Raw genomic sequence first — 20,560 nt, 5'->3', positions numbered from 1 at the left:
GTTGTTCCGCATGAGAAAAAGGATGCAGTATTGATGTGTGCATGCGCAGTAAGTCCTGGTATGACAATCTGACGGGTAGGATAAAATGTAAGGACACTTGGTCTAGGAATGAAAAACAAAATAAAACAAAAAAAACAGCTAAATATGCAATTACAGTGGTTGTCAACCTGTGGGCTGCAGCCCCCTAAAGGACCAGGGAAGTACTGCAGGATGCTTTTGATTAGTGTTTTTTTTTCTTTCTTTCTGTAAACAAGATATATGTCAAAATAAAATAGCACAATTTCTATTTTTTTATATAGTCATGGCCAAAAATATCGGCACCCTTGGTAAATATGATCAAAGAAGGCTGTGAAAATTAATCTGCATTGTTAATCCTTTTGATCTTTTATTTTTTTTAAATTCACAAAAATCTAACCTTTCATTGTATAATAAGAATTTAAAATGTGGGGAAATATCATTATGAAATAAATGTTTTTATGTGTTCTAATACACACTGGCCACAATTAACGGCACCCTTTTATTCAATACTTTTTTAAACCTCCATTTGCCAGTTTAACAGCTCTAAATTTTCTCCTATAATGCCTGATGAGGATAGAGAACACCTGACAAGAGATCAGAGACCATTCCTTCATCCAGAATCACTCCAGACCCTTTAGATTCCCAGCTCCATGTTGGTGCTTCTTCTCTTCAGTTCACTTCAGGTCAGAGGACTGGAATGGCCATAGCAGAAGCTTGGTTTTGTGCTCAGTGACCCATTTTTGTGTTGTTTTTGAGGTTGTGTTTGGATTATTGTACGGTTGGAAGATCCAAACATGGCCCATTATAAGATTTCTAACAGAGTCAGTCACTTATTGATTTTTTATCTGTTGGTATTTGATAGAATCCATGATGGCATGTGTCTAAACAAGATGTCCAGGACCTCCAGCAGAAATATAGGCTCGCAACGTCAAAAATACAGCAGTATATTTCATTGTACACATGGGGTACTTTTTATCCCTGTGTTCACCAAACCCATCGTTTGCTGCTAAAAACCTCATTTTTTAGTTTCATCTGACCATAGAAGCCAGTCCCATTTGAAGTTCCTGTTGTGTCTAATAACTGAATATGCTGGAGTTTGTTTTTGGATGAGCTAGGAGATTTTTTCTTGAAACCCTCCCAAACATCATGTGGTGATGTAGGGGCTGTTTGACAATTTTATTTTAAGGTTTTCTGACCCCGAGACTCAACGATTTTCTGCAGTTCTCCAGCTGTGGTCCTTGTGAGTCTTTAGTCACTCAATCTCTCCTTCTCACCGTGCATTAGGACGATATAGACACACGTCCTCTTCCAGACAGTTTCGTAACATTTTATGTTGATTGGAAATTCTTAATTATTACCCTGATGGTGGAAATGGGAATTTTCACTGCTCTAGCTCTTTTCTTAAAGCCACTTCACTAATTTGTGAAGCTCAATTATCTTTTGCTGCATATCAGAAATATATTCTTTTTCTCATTGTGATGGATGATTAAGGGAATTTGGGCTTTGTTTTCCCTCCTATTTATATTTCTGTGAAAGTGGAAGCCATGGCTGGATAATTTCATGTTCATAATCACCCCGAAGTGCTCAAAATTATGAATATGAATGGGAATATACTTCAGAGATATTTTACTCATAAGAATTTCTAGGGGTGCCAATAATTGTGTCCAACATGTATTTGAGAAAAACATTTATTTCATAATGATATTTCCCCCCATTTTAAATTCTTATTATTCAATGAAAGGTTAGATTTTTGTGAATTTTTTAAATAAAAGATCTAAAAAATAAAGAAACAAATCCCGCACACTATTTATGCAAAAAATATCTATATCAAAATATTTATTAACAACGTTTCGGTCGCATGACCTTCATCAGGAATTTTAGGTCATGCGACCGAAACGTTGTTAATAAATATTTTGAAATAGATATTTTTTGCATAAATAGTGTGCGGGATTTGTTTCTTTATTTTTTAGTTTTTGACCTGGCTGGTCTTTGTTTCCGACGCACCTATTTATTGCCTTCAGGTGTGCGGAGGTTTTGTTAATTGAATTAAATAAAAGATCAAAAGGATTAACAATGCAGATTAATTTTCACAGCCTTCTTTGATCATATTTACTAAGGGTGCCGATATTTTTGGCCATGACGGTAAATTGTTATATTGACATATTATATTAATATAGTATGTGGGCTGCAGAATATTTTGTAGTTGGGAAAGAAGATAACCCTGGACTCAAAGAATATCAGTTATTTTTTTCTTCTTTAATCTGGAAAAGGCATCTCCTAAGGTAAGCATTGTGTGATTTTTATTTTCAGGCAGTATGTATCATTTGTAATGAAACATTTCAAACAAAGCTGTTTTGACAGAGTTACTTTAGGTTAATCTGTTTTAGCTATCATTTAATCGCTAACCGACACCTTGGTCAATTGCCACAGAACACAGCTAGCTGGCTAGGCAGTTGTGAGAAAATAAAGGGAAATGTAATCAGATTCATTTGAGCCTGACTCTATTTCCCAGTGATAAAACAGCAGAGAACAGCAGCACAGTCCAGTGTAATATTACATCCCAGAGCAGCAGCGCAGGCCAGGCTAACAGACAATATACAGCTGATTAACATCACAGCAGTACATAGAACAGTTTCCCAAATTGTTAGGGGAATCCCCAAATATGAACATTTTAGTGTCTTCTGCAGGAAATTGGGATGTTTTGTATGGGAAAATGGTGTCACTGTGTTTACGTCACAGCTAGTAAATTGCATCCTTGTGGAGTGAAATACATTATCAGAATTCTAAACAGTTACTGACAATGGATTGCAGAGTTTGATACAGAGTTATTTAAAGGACAATAATATTTTTACCTAATCAGTGTTTTTCAGAATATCTTACATTACAATGTCAAACACAACAGGTCCTGCACAGACCAGCAGACCTTATCAAATAACATCTGACTAAATCAAATTCCAAAACTGTATTTTGCATTACACACATAAAAAACACAGACCTGCCTATTTTCTGAAACTGCTGTCATTCTGCAGGACTAACTACCCATCTGAGAATTCTGGCCTAAAACTGCTGTCATGTATAGAAAGGTGACCAGATTTTAAAGATGGAAACATTTCCTAATAATAATAATAATAAGACAGAGAAATAATGACAGAACCTAGTGATGCCATGTAGACAGAGAAGAGAAGTGGTCCAAGAACTGAGCCCTGAGGCACCCCAGTAGATGTTGCGACTTGGACACCTCACCTCTACAAGATACCTTGAAGGACCTATCTGAGATGTAAGATTCAAACCGTTGGAGTGCGCTTCCTGAGATGCCCTTTGCCAATAGGGTTGACAGGAGGATCTGGTGGTTAACTGTGTCAAAAGTAGCGGACAGATCCAGCAAGATAAGTATTGAAGATTTGGAATCCGCTCTTGCCAGTCTTAGAGCAAGGCAGTCTCGGTTGAATGTCCACTTCTGAAACCAGACTGATTGTTGTCGAGGAGGTTGTTCTGTGTGAGAAAGGCAGAGACTTGGTTGAACACTGCTTTTTCAAGTATTTTTGCAATGAAAGGAAGAAGGGAAACCAGTCTGTAGTTCTCTAAAAGAGATGGGTTAAGGGTAGGTTTCTTAAGTAGTGGGGTTATTCGAGCCTGTCTAAATGCTGAGGGAAAAACACCAGTGTGAAGGGATGTGTTAATGATGTGAGTAAGTGCAGGTACAACTGCAGGAGAAATGGCTTGAAGGAGATGAGATGGAATAGGGTCAAGCTGACAAGTAGTAGAGTGATTAGAAAGGATGAGTTTGGAGACTTCTGCCTCAGAGAGTGAAGCGAAGGATGTGAAGGAGTGTATGTTCGCTGGTAAGATGTGCTTGACAGATTGTGGTGTGGAAATTGTGCTCTGATGGTTTTAATTTTATAATAAATAAATAAACAAATAAATAAATATTACTACAGCTTTTGAATTAAGCTATTTAAAATTTTAAGCTCATTTGAGCAAAAAGTCCTTTCTGCAAAGGTAACTGTTGCAAGTGTAATTGTTTAGTTGATCGTTATATATTTAATTTTTTTTTTATTATTATTCATGGAGTTTCACCCACGTAAGATGTGTCCCCTGCGTCGTAACGGAGTAAATTTAACGTTTAAAAGTAAACAGTATTACATTGACTAACATAAATAATTATTATGAATACCTTGAAAATGATAATGGTGTCTCTTTTAATAAATGATAATAATAGTGCTCTGCATATTCTTCATGGCGGCGCGCGAAGGTTACCATATCGCGATACGATTGCTATTATCGTGAAATAAAAGTACTCGTAATGTGAAATTATGTTTTGATCATATCGTGCACAACTAAACAACAGCATAATGACCTCAAAAGAAATCAAACGATGGTGATTTATTTTCTCACAAGTGAAATTTTCCACCATCGGAATTTTACAAAGTTAATGAGGGCAATATTAAATTTGGCTATATCCTTTTAGCTATAACGTATAGTAAGTACTTCAATGTTGCAATGCAAACACAACGTTCACATTAATTAGGGCGACCATACGTCCTCTTTTTCCCGGACATGTCCTCTTTTTGGACCTACAAAAATGCGTCCGGCCGGGATTTCTTAATCGCCCAAAATGTCCGGGATTCGGCTGTTTTCTTCTGAATTTCTGACCATTGCCGCCTGCTCCCGCAACATGTGTTTCGCTCCCGCGATTTTCGTGTCCACTCTTTAAACATTCTAATATTGTAGGCTATATAATTTTGGCGCATCAGTGAGCCGCTATCTGTATGAGGTGTATTTAAATATATTTAAATGAGTGTTTGCGCTGTTTACTTTAACTTTCGATTTCGCGATCACACGCACTCTGTGTAAAGGGAGCATCTTACAAGATCAGATATTTGTCAATGAGCTCAGGATCTGTTGAGTAGCAAATACTCAAGCATGGTCTTGTCAGTCATCTCTCCTTATTCTCGACCTGTGATCCGTCAAATCTGACTCCTGCAGCTTGTTGGATGCAGGGTTGCCAAGTCCGCGTTTTTTCCACAGAATTGGGCTACTTTTAAACTGTTGTCATGGGTTGATTTTTCCCAAGTGGGTTAAAGGTTTGAAATATTGCATAAATTACTTTTGACTGAAATGCTTGTATTGAAACATTTTGCATTCTACCTATGATAAAACTTTCATGGACTTTTACATGAACTGTTCCCTCCTGGTGGAATGATGCCCAACTCAATCCAAGCAGCTGAGTCCTTAATATTTTCAAAAAACGGCTGAAAACACATCTCTTTCATCTTCATTTGACCCTCTAACTCTACTCTCTATTATAATGCTAATTATAATTTTAGCTGCTTTATTTAATTTTTAAAAACGTGACCCTCTAACATTTGCACTCTCTGTTCTATTTCTATTCTAACTACTTGTTTGATTTATAAAGAAAAAAAGAGCCTCTAACAACACTAGCATTCTCTATTCTTTCTACTTTTTTTCTTTTTATTTATTATAAATAATGACCTTCTAACTCTAGCATTATCTATTCTTTTTCTGCTCTATTGACTTGTTTTATTTTTATTTATTATAAAAAACAAAATAAGCAAACAAACAAACAAAAAACTTCCTACATATACTGTTAGGCGAAGCCCCGCCCATGTCCCCGCCCCTACTGTCCTCATGGTCACCCTACATTAATAACACAGTTACCTTAAATTGCAGTTTTGTTTGGATTTAAAAAAAAAATAATTAAGTTCGATGCTCGGTCATGTGTTATGCAGTAACTTTTATGGATATGCAGACTGGACGTCCAGGCAACTACACAGAGATAAATGACAAAAGTCGACATACTAGACTAGAGAAATGAAACTTGTGTTAGGTTTGGGCACCACCTGCTGTTTTGATCTTTTAAATTCACAGAAACATTTAAAGCGGAGAAAATGTATATATTATGAACAGAAATACATAGCATGATGTATGCATAATTAATATCGTGGCTGTTTTATTTTGAGTCGTTGACTGTTAAGATGTTAAAGCGTTTGAGTGGTGATACACTAGTTGTTATGCTGTATTTTAAGCGAGTTGTGCTAACAGCCCGGCTAGCTCAGTCGGTAGAGCATGAGACTCTTAATCTCAGGGTCGTGGGTTCGAGCCCCACGTTGGGCGCATAGTTTTTCCACCTCACAAAGGGTTACAACAGATCTCCAACGCCATATGAAGTAATAATAACTTGATAATAAATATGTAACGACATCCAATCAGAGCGAGTTTCTTCATCTTCGCTAAGCCAATCAGCGCAAGTTTCTTCATCTATGCTCAGCCAATCAGCACATGTTTCTTCATCTTATGCTCAGCCAATAGCGTTCTCTGGCGTTATGGCCAATGACACGTCGTATCTTCATCTTCGGTCAGCCAGTTGCAGCTAGGGAGTTTTTTTTAATTTATTCTCAGGTGTTTAACTGTACTCCGCGGGACGAATATTCTGTGGAATTAAATTTCGAGAAAAGTGAGGTAAAATAAACTACACGAACAACAGATTTTACGATGAACTGCATTAACATCAACAACAAATTTATATTTCTCTAACGGTTCTACTATTTCATTGTACATTAAGGTGTGTTTTTTTTTTTTTTTTTCGCGATCTCATCGTGCTGGTTCATTACATCACTTTTCACGCTACTATTTCTTACAATGTACTGTATTATCAGCAGCAGTTTCATATATCACATTTTTGTACATTACGGTGTTTTTTTTCGCGATCTCAGTGTGCTAGTTTATTGCATCACTTTTCATGCTATTTGTTATGATGTAACGTTACTATATTATCAGCAGCAGCAGCAACAACATCAGTTTCATATATCTCTAACATTTTTGTACATTAAGGTGGTTTTTTTTCGCGATCTCAGTGTGCTAGTTTATTGCATCACTTTTCATGCTACTATTTGTTATGATATTATCAGCAGCAGCAACAACAATAACAGTTTCATATATCTCTAACATTTTTCTCGTACATGAATTATGTTACGATGTTTGTTTAGTTTAATGAGCAATTATATCATGAGACTCTCCTAATAGATTTGTGGATTTGTAGTGTTCATTGTATTACCGTTTCAATGAACGTCATTATCTGTCATATTAATAATGTGTTATTTTTTAGAGTGTGTAACTGTTGTGTTTATAGTACAGTAGCACATACAGTAGCCTATTAGGTAGTGGTCAAGCCATGGGTTAGTGTTATGTTACTAGTATGTTAATGTAGTTAGTATTTCTTAGCTAAAAAGACTAAAAATGTTTCAAATGTCCCAGAGATGTCTAAAAAGTCACACAAGGCTTTAGGGGACGATGAGTGGATGTCTCGTCTGCGACGGTTTGCCAGCACAGGGGTTTGGCCCTCTGAAGCTGGAAACAGGCCTGCTCCCCGTCAAAAGAAATGGTTTGATCTGTTTCATAAGGTATGTGCTGACAAAAATTCATTAAAAAAAATGCTTAAACACATTTAACATAACTTAGAGGTCTTTATTTGTACAGATCGACAAATGTCCAATGCAGGTCCGCGGCCAGTCAAAACATTTTGGTGGAGCACAGAAATGTCTTTGTGGATTCCATCCACCTAAGGTATGCATTTCAGAATTTCAGGTATAGTTGTACGTCTCTCATATGATTTAAATGTGCTCATATTTATTTTTTATATATGACCATACATAAAAATGTTTGCTTTATCTAATCTCATGGCTCATTCAGTGATCAAATAGAGGAAGCACTGAGATAATTGTAAAAGGCTTTTGTATTTGCTCATTTCTTCAGTTTAAATCTTAAGCATATTTTTTTATTTATGACCTGCCCATTTAAAACATTGCAAGCAAGAAAAAAACATTAAAATGGAAATGCATTTTTAAAATTGCCTTTAAAACCTTTTGAGACCAATTATGACTAATTTTGATGTTAAAGGGTGTTATATTTATAGATCTTGCTGAAAGGTGAATAAAACATGTTTTCCACACTCTTGATTGCTCTTTTACCAGGCCACACCTGCCACAACTGCTCCACCTTTCGTCGCAAGTGCTCCACCTGCCACAAGTGCTTCACCTGTCGCTGCAGGTGCTCCACCTGCCACAAGTGCTTCACCTGCCGCCACTCCTAGTGCTGTCCCGGCCTCTACCTCAGCCCCAACCATTATACGGCCTGCACTTACGTTATCGATGGTAATTCATTATTTCAATATTTAAGTACTTGCTTCACAAACAAAAGCAGTTACCTCTGGAATGTCCCCAAAGCCTTTTATAGCCATATTGCCTATTGGATAGAAGATTATGTGTGTATTCTTCAAAAGGGAAATCATATCTTTAAATTTCCAGCACATGTATAATTTTACATGAATGCTAATCTGTTCTGTCATCTCTCTTTTTTAGTTAAATAAGTCACGGTTTGGTGGATCCATTAGTTTGGCAGCCAAACCTAATGTAAATGTTCCAAGGCGGATTCAGGTAATTTAAAAAGAACTTAATATGTTATTTCATTATCATCATCATTATTATGCTTAAGTTAATAATACACAATATGTCTTTACAGCCTGGTAGTCATAGTCCGTCTCCTTCAGCCAGTCCTTCATCTGCATCCAGTCCTTCTCTTGCAGCCAGACCTGCTATTTCTTCCAGTCCTGCTCCTTCAACCATTCCTTCTCCAGAAGCCAGTCCCACTCCTTCACCCAGACCAGCTCCATCATCCAGAGCTGCTCCCTCAATCAGTCCAGTTCCTTCATCCATTCATTCTCCTTCATCCAGACCTGCTCCTTCATCCAGTCCTTTTCCTGCAGCCAGTCCTGCTCTTAGAGTCTCTGTGAGTGTCCGTCTTTTTGTTGCAGCATGTGGCTCATTCATTATAGGGAGTGCATTTCACCAAAAAATGGTGAAAAAAACAAATGCTTTCTCAATAAATTTACAGTAAGAGTTACAATATGATTTCATTGTTAACATTAAATACATTAGTTAACATGAACTAAGAATGTACAATACTTCTACATCTTTTGTTAATCTTAGCTAATCTTAATCCCAATATTTATTAATATATTTTTAAGATCAAACATTGCATTTGTTAACATTAGTTAAAGCACTGCAAATTAAAATATGAACATTTGGTAACACTTTATTTTAAGGTGTCCATAATACAGAGTAATTACCTAATTAAGTACTTAGTAGTAGCCGTTGTACTTACATGAAACAAAATGTACTCACCATGTAACTAAGTTATGGAACAGCCTGTACTTACAGTTTGTAATTATGTAGATGTAATAGGCAACTACTGTTACACATATGTAACAGACCGAGTCTGTTACACAGCTACTTATGTAACCAAAAGATTAGTACATATGTGTTGCGACTTAAACATTGTAATTATAAATGTAAGTACACAGACATAAGCTACTTAAAATAAAGTGTATCAAGATTGTACTTATGTGTACAAGTAGCTGTGTAACAGACTCGGTCTGTAAGTCAAACTGTAATTACAGGCTGTTCCATAACTTAGTTACATGGTAAGTACATTTTGTTTCATGTAAGTACAACGGCTACTACTAAGTATTTAATTAGGTAATTACTCTGTATTATGACACCTTAAAATAAAGTGTTACCGAACATTTTTATTAGGTACCATTATGGAATGTGAATAAGTGCTGTAAAAACATATTGTTTATTGTTAGTTCATATAGTTATAAACAAACAATGAAGTGTAGCCTTAATTTTAATATTACTTATATTCAAATTTGAGAGAAACATATATTACATCTCTAACCTTCATTGCTATTGAATCAGGAGGAGCATATTGCCTCTTCTATGCCCAGCCCTACTCCTGTACCCAGCCCTGTTTCTGGACCTTCAATGGCTCCTGTGCCTGGCCCTGCTTCTGCGTCTGAGCCAGATCAATTTTGGCTGCCTGTGAAAATGAGGAAGACGATCCCCTCACAGGATCAGAACTGGATTTCTTCTGCGCTTTTTCATGCTGGCAGACTTCGGACAGACTTGAAGCTCTGGTATGAGCCACCAGTTCCTTCCCTCATCTACCACCAGGCTCCAACACCAGACCGCTTTTTTAATCATAGGCTTCTGGTATGGATGCCATACCACTTGTGGAAATTCAGACTGTCCTGTCCTACATGTGGGAAGCAGCTGACTGGCTATGGTATCCATAAGAGAGCACGAAAGGTTTTGGACATCGACAGGTTCTACCTTATGGTAACAGAGACGCTCAGGTGTACTGTTTGTTGCCTGAATTACCTGTCTACCAGACTGTGCTGGACCAGCTTGACGTGGCCCATAGAAGACTGTTCCGTCTGATCCTGACACAGAAGTTTGTAATAATGACATTAATATTTCATGTTTAATAATGTAATTTCAATAGTGTATGTGCAGAATTGTGTAATATAAAGTAAATGCATAGCAAAATGAAAGTTTTTTTTTAAGTTTTTTTTTTGGCATGAACTAATAATTGAATCAAATCTTCTCTTTCACACAAAGGTATGCATGTGACATTCGTGTCATACGCATGCTTAGGGAGCAGACACTGGGCAATAGTCCCACCAGACTTATAAAACAGCTGAGGGAGAACCATGGTGAGGAGTGGCTTGACCGCTTGGCACACTATATGCAGGAGTGTGCTGGTTTTACCAACCGCCCTAGCCTCGTACCTGTTGTGTGTCAGAAGCCTCCAGAGCCCCTGGATGTCCCTACTAGCAAGTGGCTGCTGTCTGTCTACGGGAGGGACATTATCAGCCGCCTGGACCACATCAAGGCCAGCATAACCTCCATGTTTGGGACCATTTTAAAAATGGACTCAACAAAACAGGTAATTGGTTGACATTACTTTGAACTTTGAAAATGATTTCTGTTATGCTTCAGTACTATTTTTCATTTTGTTGCCTATAGATCACAAAAAAGTTGGCAGGCACAGCCAGGGGAACAGCGCAGTGGGTGACCTCTGTTGGAAATGAGAGAGGCCAAATTCTCATAAGCGTCCTGACTGCTCAGGAAGGGGGAGGACTGGATGCCATGGTCTCTGGCCTGATTAACAGGTACCGCCAGGAGGCCATGGCTCCACCAGTGCTGCTGTATGTGGACTGTGGCTGTTGCATAGAGAAGGGGCAGAGCAAGCTACAGACCAGGTTTGGAGGATGGCCTGACCTCAATATCAGGCTAGACATCTGGCACTTCATGCGCCGGCTGGCAGTGGGCTGCACCACTGATGCTCATCCTCTCTACCCAGTCTTCATGTCACGTCTTTCGGCATGCATTTTTGAGTGGGACCCACAGGATGTTGCTTTGTTGCGCCGGGCAAAGAGAGAACACCTGCAGGAAGAAGGTGTGCCTGTCATCACCGATAAACTGGTGAACCAGCGCATTACAAAAAAAGATCTGGCTCTCTATTGCCGTCGGAGGACCCGTGGTGTGGAGTCCACAACCCGAGACATTGACAGGCTTCTGCAGGAGCTCATGGGGGAGAAGGGGAGAGATCTGATGGGCGTTCTCTGCTGGACACAGTGAGGATGGAGCACATCTGGCGTGTTCAGAAAAGGCACGTTAAGTGCATCCAGGATCCGCCAGGTGTGTTTCTCTACACTGAGACAGGCACCACCACCAAGGGAGGGATAGTCCTTACAAAGTACAGGTGTGCTAGGGGCTCGACCTCCCTTGAGTCTTTCCACTGCCACCTGAACAGGTTCATTCCAGGTTTGTGGCTCTTTGTTATTGGTGTATAGTATAAATCCAACGCAATATGATGTCTCTTCATATGTTCTGTAAAAAAACCTCTCACTTTCATGTGTTTCATTTTTCACTTCTTCACAGGAACCAGTGCTAACACACTGAATTTTCAGTTGTATCTCCTGGAAGGCCTGAACAGGTGGAACCAAGACAGGGCCACAGCATCAGTCACCATGAAACCCTCCCCTCTTCTCACCTATGCAGGGCAGGTGGTGCAAAGCATCAACACCAACAGCCTGAATATTTTTGGAGAGAAGCTTGTGCCCACCTTCCAACCTCCTGCACAATACACTGGTAAGACTCATAGTCAGTTTTACAGGACAGTGTTTTCTGCTAATGAAAGTACTAATTGTTTACTAAACTGGAATCTGTTTTTAGGGGAGCTAATTGGAGTGGACTACCTACTAAGTCAGACCGGGCAGCCACTTCAGTCAGTGGATGCTGACTCTGAGCAGACGGACCAGCTGCTGGAGGAAGTGAATGTAGAAGAGCAGGATGAGGGATTTGAGGAGGATGTCAATGAGGACCCAACACTGAGTTACCTCCTTGAAGATGAAGCTGACTGGAACCCACCCACAGTTCAGTCTGCCGCTTCCTCCTCCCAGTCTGCTGCTGCCGCCTCATCCCAGCCTGCCTTCTCCCAGTCTGCTGCTGCCGCCTCATCCCAGCCTGCCTTCTCCCAGTCTGCTGCTGCCGCCTCATCCCAGCCTGCCTTCTCCCAGTCTGCTGCTGCCTCATCCCAGCCTGCCTTCTCCCAGTCAGTGGCTGCCTCCTCATCCCAGCCTGCCTTCTCCCAGTCTGCTGCTGCCGCCTCATCCCAGCCTGCCTTCTCCCAGTCTGCTGCTGCCTCCTCATCCCAGCCTGCCTTCTCCCAGTCAGTGGCTGCCGCCTCATCCCAGCCTGCCTTCTCCCAGTCAGTGGCTGCCGCCTCATCCCAGCCTGCCTTCTCCCAGTCTGCTGCTGCCTCCTCATCCCAGCCTGCCTTCTCCCAGTCAGTGGCTGCCGCCTCATCCCAGCCTGCCTTCTCCCAGTCAGTGGCTGCCGCCTCATCCCAGCCTGCCTTCTCCCAGTCTGCTGCTGCCGCCTCATCCCAGCCTGCCTTCTCCCAGTCAGTGGCTGCCGCCTCATCCCAGCCTGCCTTCTCCCAGTCTGCTGCTGCCTCCTCATCCCAGCCTGCCTTCTCCCAGTCTGCTGCTGCCGCCTCATCCCAGCCTGCCTTCTCCCAGTCAGTGGCTGCCGCCTCATCCCAGCCTGCCTTCTCCCAGTCTGCTGCTGCCTCCTCATCCCAGCCTGCCTTCTCCCAGTCAGTGGCTGCCGCCTCATCCCAGCCTGCCTTCTCCCAGTCAGTGGCTGCCGCCTCATCCCAGCCTGCCTTCTCCCAGTCTGCTGCTGCCGCTCATCCCAGCCTGCCTTCTCCCAGTCAGTGGCTGCCGCCTCATCCCAGCCTGCCTTCTCCCAGTCAGTGGCTGCCTCCTCATCCCAGCCTGCCTTCTCCCAGTCTGCTGCTGCCTCCTCATCCCAGCCTGCCTTCTCCCAGTCTGCTGCTGCCGCCTCATCCCAGCCTGCCTTCTCCCAGTCTGCTGCTGCCGCCTCATCCCAGCCTGCCTTCTCCCAGTCAGTGGCTGCCTCCTCATCCCAGCCTGCCTTCTCCCAGTCAGTGGCTGCCTCCTCATCCCAGCCTGCCTTCTCCCAGTCAGTGGCTGCCGCCTCATCCCAGCCTGCCTTCTCCCAGTCTGCTGCTGCCTCCTCATCCCAGCCTGCCTTCTCCCAGTCAGCTATATCCACAGTCCAGAATGCACCAGATTCCCCCACTCAGCAGCCTGAGGAGCTTTTGGTATGTAAATTTCACAATAGGAACCAAAATTAATTAATTAATTAATAATTAACTTGTAATACAGTGAACTGACTAAAACTACCATTAAGATGTCATTTTACTAATGTTTTTTTTCTTTCTTTACCATTTCAAATGGTACTGTTTTAGGCTGTGGACGAGCAAAACATTCCAGGAATGGATCGGGTGGACAGACTGGCTGAGTATTTGGTAGAGCTGAGGACAAGCACAGGGTTAACACTCAGCAGACAGCAGGTAAACAAACATGTCTTAACATGGAAGAGACAGAAAATATTATTCAAAACACAGCGTGACAGGACTATGTATGTTAAATGACCAGTCTCCTTTTAACTCATCTATGCCTCTATACTTGTGTTCTTCTTCAGGTTGATGACATTGTGTCCCTGTGGCAGAGCCTGCTTGATTATGACAAGCAGCGGGTGACGTTTGCTGCCAGGCACCAGGACAGGCTGACCACAGGGAGGTTCAGGTCTCCAAAAAAGAAGGCTGTTTTTACTCCTGGGGTGGACAGCCTGAAACGATGTGTTTTGGGGTCTACAGGTTCACCTGCCCAATGGCCAGACTGCTGTCGTCTTGTGGAGGCCATTTTCATCAGGCTCTGTCGTATACATCAAAGTCCGAGGAGGAAGGGAAAGGGTACGCTGAGTCGCTGGTCTCTCATTTTACACGATTACCGCAAGATCCGGCAGTTGATCCTCTCTAACGGTGCCATCATGCAGGACACTACTCTCCAGCTGGTGGAGGTCAATCAGACCACTCTGGTCCAGTGGCATAATGGCAGGGTTAAAAAGCAAGATCAGACCCTTCTGCTTCAGGGAATTGACCTACCTGACGCCTTTGGTGTTGCTGCTGAGGCTCTCCCACCTGCCAGTGTCCGTGCTGTTGCTCTACCCCAGGTCCAGGGAGAACAACATATCTACAACCTGCCACAGAGCACAGCTGGGCAAGCTAAGCTAAAAAGGCGCACCTCATGCAGTGCAACTGAGGCAGTAAGACCCAAGCAGACAACCCCGAGGCCAATAATTCCTCGGCCTGTTGGCAACCTGCCACTAGTTCCTGTCGTCCTTCCCAGACCCAGCCCCAGCCCAACTGTCACCCTTGCCTCCCAAACTACCCCTACCATGACATTGATTTTTGTCCCTCAAAACCCTCTTCCTACAACCCCAGCTACTTTGCATTTAAATCCCCAACCAAGTCACGTCCTCCCACCTCCTGCCACAGTCAGTCAGTCTCAACCCACTGTCCCTCGTCCGTACCACAGGAAGGTTGAGTCAAATACCTGCAGGAAGTGTGGGCAGTTTAGGACAGCAGCAACCGGGCACAGCCAATACAGAGGGACTATCTACTGCCCTGCCACAGAGACTCTTACAAAAGAACAGTGGCTTGAAAAAGTAAAGAAAAAATAATTATTATTTTACATGTGTGTGTATGTGTATATATATATGTACACACACACACATTATAATATTCTTTACCAATATGTAAATAGTTTTTTAAAGTTTCTATTTTTTTTAATCTCTTTTTGTTTATTATTAAGTTGGTGAGATTTTTTTTTTAAATAATTTTCCAAGTTTATATATTTATTTTTAAATACTCTTTGCTAATATTTATATAGTTTTATAATGTTTCACCTTTTGTGTGTTTAATAGTTTAATTAATATATTATTATTTATTGTTAAGTTGGTGTTTCGAGCCCACTCAGGGACTTATTATTATTTTACGTTTATATTTATTTTTAAATACTCTTTAATATTTACATAGTTTTATAATATTTCTTCTTTGGTGTGTTTACTAGTATAATTAATCTATTATTATTTATTATCAGGTTGGAGTTTTGAGCCCATTCAGGGACTTTTTATTATTTTTACATGTTTATTTTTAAAAACTCTGTGCTTAAATTTATATAGTTTTATAATGTTTCTACTTTTGTGTTTACCAGTATTATTAATCTATTATTAAGTTGGGGTTTCGATGCCCACTCAGGGAGTTTTTATTTTACGTTTCTATATATATATATATTTTTTTTTTTTCTTTAAATACTCTTTGCTAATATATATTGTTTTATAATGTTTCTACTCAGCTTCTGTGTTTATCAGTATTATTAATCAGTGTTTCAAGTGCACTCAGAAACTTGTTTATCATTTTACATGTTTATATGTTGATATTTAAATACTCTTTGCTGATATATATATATATAATTCTATAATGTTATTTCTACCATTGTACATTTGCTTCTATCATTGTATATCATCTGACTTTTTTTTGGTAAAAAATAAAACATTTTATTGTTTATAGGAGATTGACTTGTCTTCAGTCATCATTCTGTGAGCCTGGGTGAAAACTGTATTATTATTATTATTATTGTTGTTGTTAATTATAATATTTACTTATATAAGATTTGTATACCACATTACAAACAACATATATAAATATAAAATCTAAAACATGTCTACCATACAATGAAAAAAAACAAACACTTTTAATAAAATAAGTGTTTATACATAAAAACATACAAAATGTAGCCTATGTGTTCATAAATTAAGAAAGGAATGCATACATTTTATAAACATATCATTATCAAATCACACAGAAATTAATCTGGGTGACAAGAAATAGATTTTCATTCACAATCGGCATTCTTTGTAGACTTTGATGACCTTGTCTGAGGTGGGACTCGAACCGGCGTCATTCACATCAGCGATTTGCCCTGTGAAATACATAAAAAGGCAATTTTCTCTGAAATATGCACATCAATCTCACAAAAAACATACAGAAATGTGAAAAGTGGGTTTAATTTTTCCCTTTCCTTTCTCTTTTTCTTCATTTTTTCTCTTTTTTCCTTCTCTTTTCCCTCTTTTCCTTCTTCCCCTTCTTTTTCCTTCTCCCCACCCCCAAACAGACTATTGTTCCCCAGCTTTAGCTCAAGCGACAGTAAGGGTTGGACTTGTTGGATCCCTCCAGCATGTCCTGGTCCAGAAAATCAATAGGATAGTAGTAATTTTATATCATCAGATAATATTAAAAAAAGAGTTGGAAAATTATTATGAACTTTATCATTTAAAAACAGGACAAGATCTGTAATTGTACTAACCCTATTCAACCAACAGGGGGCAGTTCTGATAAACATGCTCTCTAATAACAGATTTTGGACTAAATTACATCTATTTATTTATTCTGTTGACAGTCCTAGTTTTTACCAGTAAGAAATCTAGATATAGCTTTGTAAAAAATATTTTAAAATAAGTACCTTTCAAGGAGAGTGTTGTAGGATATCTTTGATGTGTCTGATAAAACACAATAATCTAGGTTTGGGTTTTGCAACAGACACCTGCTGTTCCAGTCCTTGGGTTTTGCTCTACTTAATCTGAAAACTATAAAATTAAGACAAAGATAAACAAGCCAATTACATGGAAAAGTAGGCCGCATATGTTTAACTAGATGCTGTTAAACTATCAGTCATGCATGCCTGGCCAAATCTGTGTCAGTGAAAAAGTATGTGGCACAGAGCTCTTATAGACTCAGGGTGGAAGAGGGTGTGCTGGAGATCAAGTAGTTATCATGAGCTATGAAATAATGAATATTATGAATATGAATGTCTGCTGGGGGAAAGTGTAAGGGCCACTGGGGGATTTTGAGATTTTAAATATCAATATATATATATGACTGGCTGAAAACAGTTTGTAAAAAATCAAGATAAACGTGAATCTTCCAGTCAGTAAAACTGCCACTCTGTGATTTAGGCTTAGTGTAGCCTACTATTCAGATGTCCCCAACATATGACTGACTGATATAAGATTTTAATTTTCACCACTTCTTCTGATTAATCCTTTTTTATATATATATATATAATTGTATTTTAAAAATAAAGGTTATGGGACAATTGTCAGGCAGAATTTGTCCCACCAAAAATGTCAACTATCAACTGACAATAGCTAATAGCTAATACATTCTAGGCATGCTAGATAACAGAGATTATCTAAACAAAGACACTGATACAAATCCCAAATAAATCAAATGAAGCACAGATTTAAGCATTACATAGAAGAAAAAAGAAAATATGCTTCTTTTTGTTCCTCAGATGAGAGGAAGTGATTCAGGTTTGAACGACATGAGGGTGAGTAAGCTAAATAATGACAATTTTCATGTAATTAATATACTAAATTATATTGTTATATATTTGTTGGAATTCTTAACTTTGAAGCAAAGTCATTAAATAAAATTGATATCTTTTTATACTGCCATTGTAGAAAGAATTCAAATTAGCACCCCCTTAGCACCAATGCTAATATAGATAATGAAAGTAATTACAACACCGCCTACCATACACATCTTACTTTTACCGCCCATGTATAATTTTCGCAAGTGACAAAATAATGAGATCCAAACACAGGAATGTCCCGTATGAACGCTTGTATAGTCCATATGTATGCACTACATTTAATTTCCAGCAGAGGTCCCCCCAACAACGACTGTAAACCTGACTGACCATGTGCTTCTTGTTGCTCGACTGAATGGGCTGCTTCATCTGACCTAAAGTGCGTTTTCAGACATTTTTTGCTTGACCATGGCGGAAACCCCTCAGCCTTGCTCCAGTCAGATTTGCTAGCAAGGAAAAACAACAAATATTAAAGCAAAGATATAAACATGCATATAAGCAGGCAAAAATGCTAATTAACTCAGAGCACAAGCCAACAAGTCTGATTTTGACACTTGTTAACATGTTTAGTGTGATAGATCAGTTTTCATAGCTAAATGTGATTTTTATCATGTGAGCCTTGACTTCTGTGTGATCTACCCTGTCAACACTCTCTGAAAGCAGCGAGTGGCTTATTTTACCAGTAAACACATATAATAATAGTTAAATGAATTTAACCAAAACACTTTGCCTGATCTTAAAGGGTATCAAATGATACCCTGAGAAAATAGTCTCTTTGCCTAGATATAATTGTATGAATGAAATCTCTCACAGTGGCCCTAGAAGAAATGAAATTACAGAATCACCCTAGACATTTACAATTATATCAACATAGTATGGAAGCGCTTGCCATTCTGTGCTTTTTAAATATCACTTTGCTTTTATGCCTTCTTTAATCTTGTCAGGCTTCACAGCTTGTCATCCCAAGCGTGTTTATCTGAAACAGAGATGCGCCCCCGTCAGATACACACTTGATCTGCTGAGAAGGACCGTGGCATCAGTGCAGAGCCGTGAACTTCTTCTCTGTGTCCATGACGCATCCCCTCCTCCATTAGCCATCAGGACGGGTGGGGGGGAGGAGCTCTTTTGTCCTGAGCGGCGTGGTTGTGGCTAATCTAAAGACCTGTGATGGACGCCTCTCTGGCGGCACAGGCCGCTGGACTCCACCCCTGAGAGGAGCGGGGAGGATGGGGGGATCGCGTGAGAGGGCACGGGGGGAGGGGCGGAAGGAGGAGGAGGAGGAGGCGAGGGCTGGGGGAGGGGGGAAGGTCATTAGTCAGCATGGCGAAAAGGAGAACAGCAGGACACAGTGCCACACATTACAGCCCCACCACCTCCTGCATTGTCCTCCCTCACAGGCCAAATGACTGCTGGAGGATCCACTGAGTTAAGTTTCTAATCTCTCGCGAGGGGGTTGGAGCGCCTCTTTTGTCATGCTAATCTAGAGTTTTGGGCAGGTAAAGTATGTAACACATGTAAATGAATCAGTCCTTCACCGGAGGAGGAGAAGAGGACGTTTGGTTTAAGATTAGGATGGTGTCCAGCCAATTATATGTATTGGGACCCTGTGATCTGTGCTTCTATCTTTAGATTTCTATAGGCCACCCCTGTGTGCGTGACTGTGAAGAGTAAATGCAATATTTTTGTGCCCAGCTCCATCAAAAGTGACCTTTACTGCTCAGCATGGCACCACAGCAACAGACACCTGCTGTTTCAGTCCTCGAAGAGCCACCAGGCTATCAAACCACACTAGCAGCAGACACTGTCGAAGAATTTCATTTGTGATTTAGAAAGGAATTTTACTACTGTGGCTGTTTTGAAGAATGCAGCGGAAAGTAAACTTGCTGCTGTGTCGAGGACAGTGTTGGCTAGGGTTTGGATGTTGATTCTTAACCGTCTCAGTAGAGCGTCTATGTGCAGGCAGCAGCCAGGACTCGGGGCACAGATGCGGTCCAGACTCGCGGCTGGGTTTGTGTGTCACGCTGATAAGAGATGCAGCTGGAGGGGAACCAGACTCTCTTGGTCAAAGACAGTGGCAGAAGATGCCAGAACACAGGAATGGATGAATGGAGACAAATGAAAAATAGTAAAAAAACAAAAAAAAGTGCATTGTATGTAAATAAACAAAGAAAGTTCTTAAAATGAATCAGTAAAATATATTAATATTGGCATGAGCTACATAAACCATCATTTGCATTAAAATGACATGTGTTGAAAAACTTTTTAGTTTTATATTATCTTGAGTGTCTGGTTTGTAAATATGTCTTGAATTTTTATTTAACATTGAATTTCATGCTTTCTATAACCAGTAATTCACTGCACAAAATACATTGTGCTTAGCGCAAACCATGTCAACCTCTATTTAAAGCAATAGTTTACCAGAAAATTTCAATTCTGTCATCAATTACTCACCCTCGGGTCATTCCAAACTCTCAAGGCATTTGTTTGTCTTTGAAACACAAATTAATATATTTTAATAAAACCTTTTTGTTTGCCACTCAAATAGAAAATCCATCTACCGAAAACTTTAATGCTTCATAAAGAGATCATAAAAGAAATTACATGTATTTAGTAGTTTGATCCAAGTCTTCTGAAGAGACATGATTGATTTATATGATAGGATTTAATTTTAGGATTTTATACACATATAAACATGGATCAAATGTACACAGAGAACATCAAATATAGTAAACACAAGCTCAACCATATTTGCTTGACATGCAAGAACAAACTTCATTGGTTCTCATGCGTCAAAACCAATAAGAACCAGTGAGG

General features: G+C 39.9%; 2 protein-coding genes, 1 long non-coding RNA gene and 1 other non-coding gene across 9 annotated transcripts; 3 read left to right on the top strand and 1 right to left on the bottom strand.

Moving 5' to 3' along the window:
- The first annotated feature begins 6,080 nt into the window (after positions 1 to 6,080).
- trnak-cuu (transfer RNA lysine (anticodon CUU)) lies at positions 6,081 to 6,153 on the top strand. The gene has a single exon. It is a non-coding gene; the product is annotated as a tRNA-Lys (tRNA).
- A 98-nt stretch (positions 6,154 to 6,251) lies between these two features.
- Positions 6,252 to 11,519, top strand: LOC131525857 (nematocyst expressed protein 3-like). Of its 6 annotated transcripts, none has more exons than XM_058753831.1 (8): positions 6,252 to 6,498; positions 7,294 to 7,439; positions 7,516 to 7,602; positions 8,010 to 8,189; positions 8,397 to 8,471; positions 8,557 to 8,823; positions 9,795 to 10,329; positions 10,497 to 10,625. In XM_058753831.1, the coding sequence occupies exons 2-7, from the start codon at positions 7,296 to 7,298 to the stop codon at positions 10,314 to 10,316; spliced, it is 1,275 nt and encodes a 424-aa protein (XP_058609814.1). In that variant the 5' UTR covers positions 6,252 to 6,498; positions 7,294 to 7,295; the 3' UTR covers positions 10,317 to 10,329; positions 10,497 to 10,625. The 6 variants fall into 6 exon arrangements, with proteins under 6 accessions (XP_058609814.1, XP_058609831.1, XP_058609841.1 ...); XM_058753848.1 differs by lacking the exon at positions 6,252 to 6,498 and having other exon boundaries at positions 6,679 to 7,439; positions 9,795 to 10,161; positions 10,268 to 10,329; XM_058753858.1 differs by lacking the exon at positions 6,252 to 6,498 and having other exon boundaries at positions 6,679 to 7,439; positions 9,795 to 10,161; positions 10,268 to 10,333; positions 10,497 to 10,608.
- A 2-nt stretch (positions 11,520 to 11,521) lies between these two features.
- On the top strand, positions 11,522 to 15,840 carry LOC131528184 (uncharacterized). The gene is made up of 6 exons (XM_058757169.1): positions 11,522 to 11,705; positions 11,823 to 12,032; positions 12,117 to 13,108; positions 13,159 to 13,572; positions 13,720 to 13,824; positions 13,956 to 15,840. Exons 1-6 carry the CDS (start codon positions 11,522 to 11,524, stop codon positions 14,994 to 14,996), a joined length of 2,946 nt encoding a protein of 981 aa, XP_058613152.1. The 3' UTR covers positions 14,997 to 15,840.
- A 249-nt stretch (positions 15,841 to 16,089) lies between these two features.
- On the bottom strand, positions 16,090 to 18,946 carry LOC131531740 (uncharacterized). Its single transcript, XR_009268770.1, has 4 exons — positions 18,757 to 18,946; positions 18,077 to 18,192; positions 16,838 to 16,961; positions 16,090 to 16,297 (listed from the first exon to the last, which is right to left on the bottom strand). It is a non-coding gene; the product is annotated as an uncharacterized LOC131531740 (long non-coding RNA).
- Positions 18,947 to 20,560: the final 1,614 nt, after the last annotated feature.

Source organism: Onychostoma macrolepis, chromosome 02, assembly GCF_012432095.1.
Source record: "Onychostoma macrolepis isolate SWU-2019 chromosome 02, ASM1243209v1, whole genome shotgun sequence".
NCBI classification, from domain to species: domain Eukaryota; kingdom Metazoa; phylum Chordata; class Actinopteri; order Cypriniformes; family Cyprinidae; genus Onychostoma; species Onychostoma macrolepis.
Note: the sequence above shows the minus strand (reverse complement) of the source record. Positions and strands in the feature narration are given on the sequence as shown.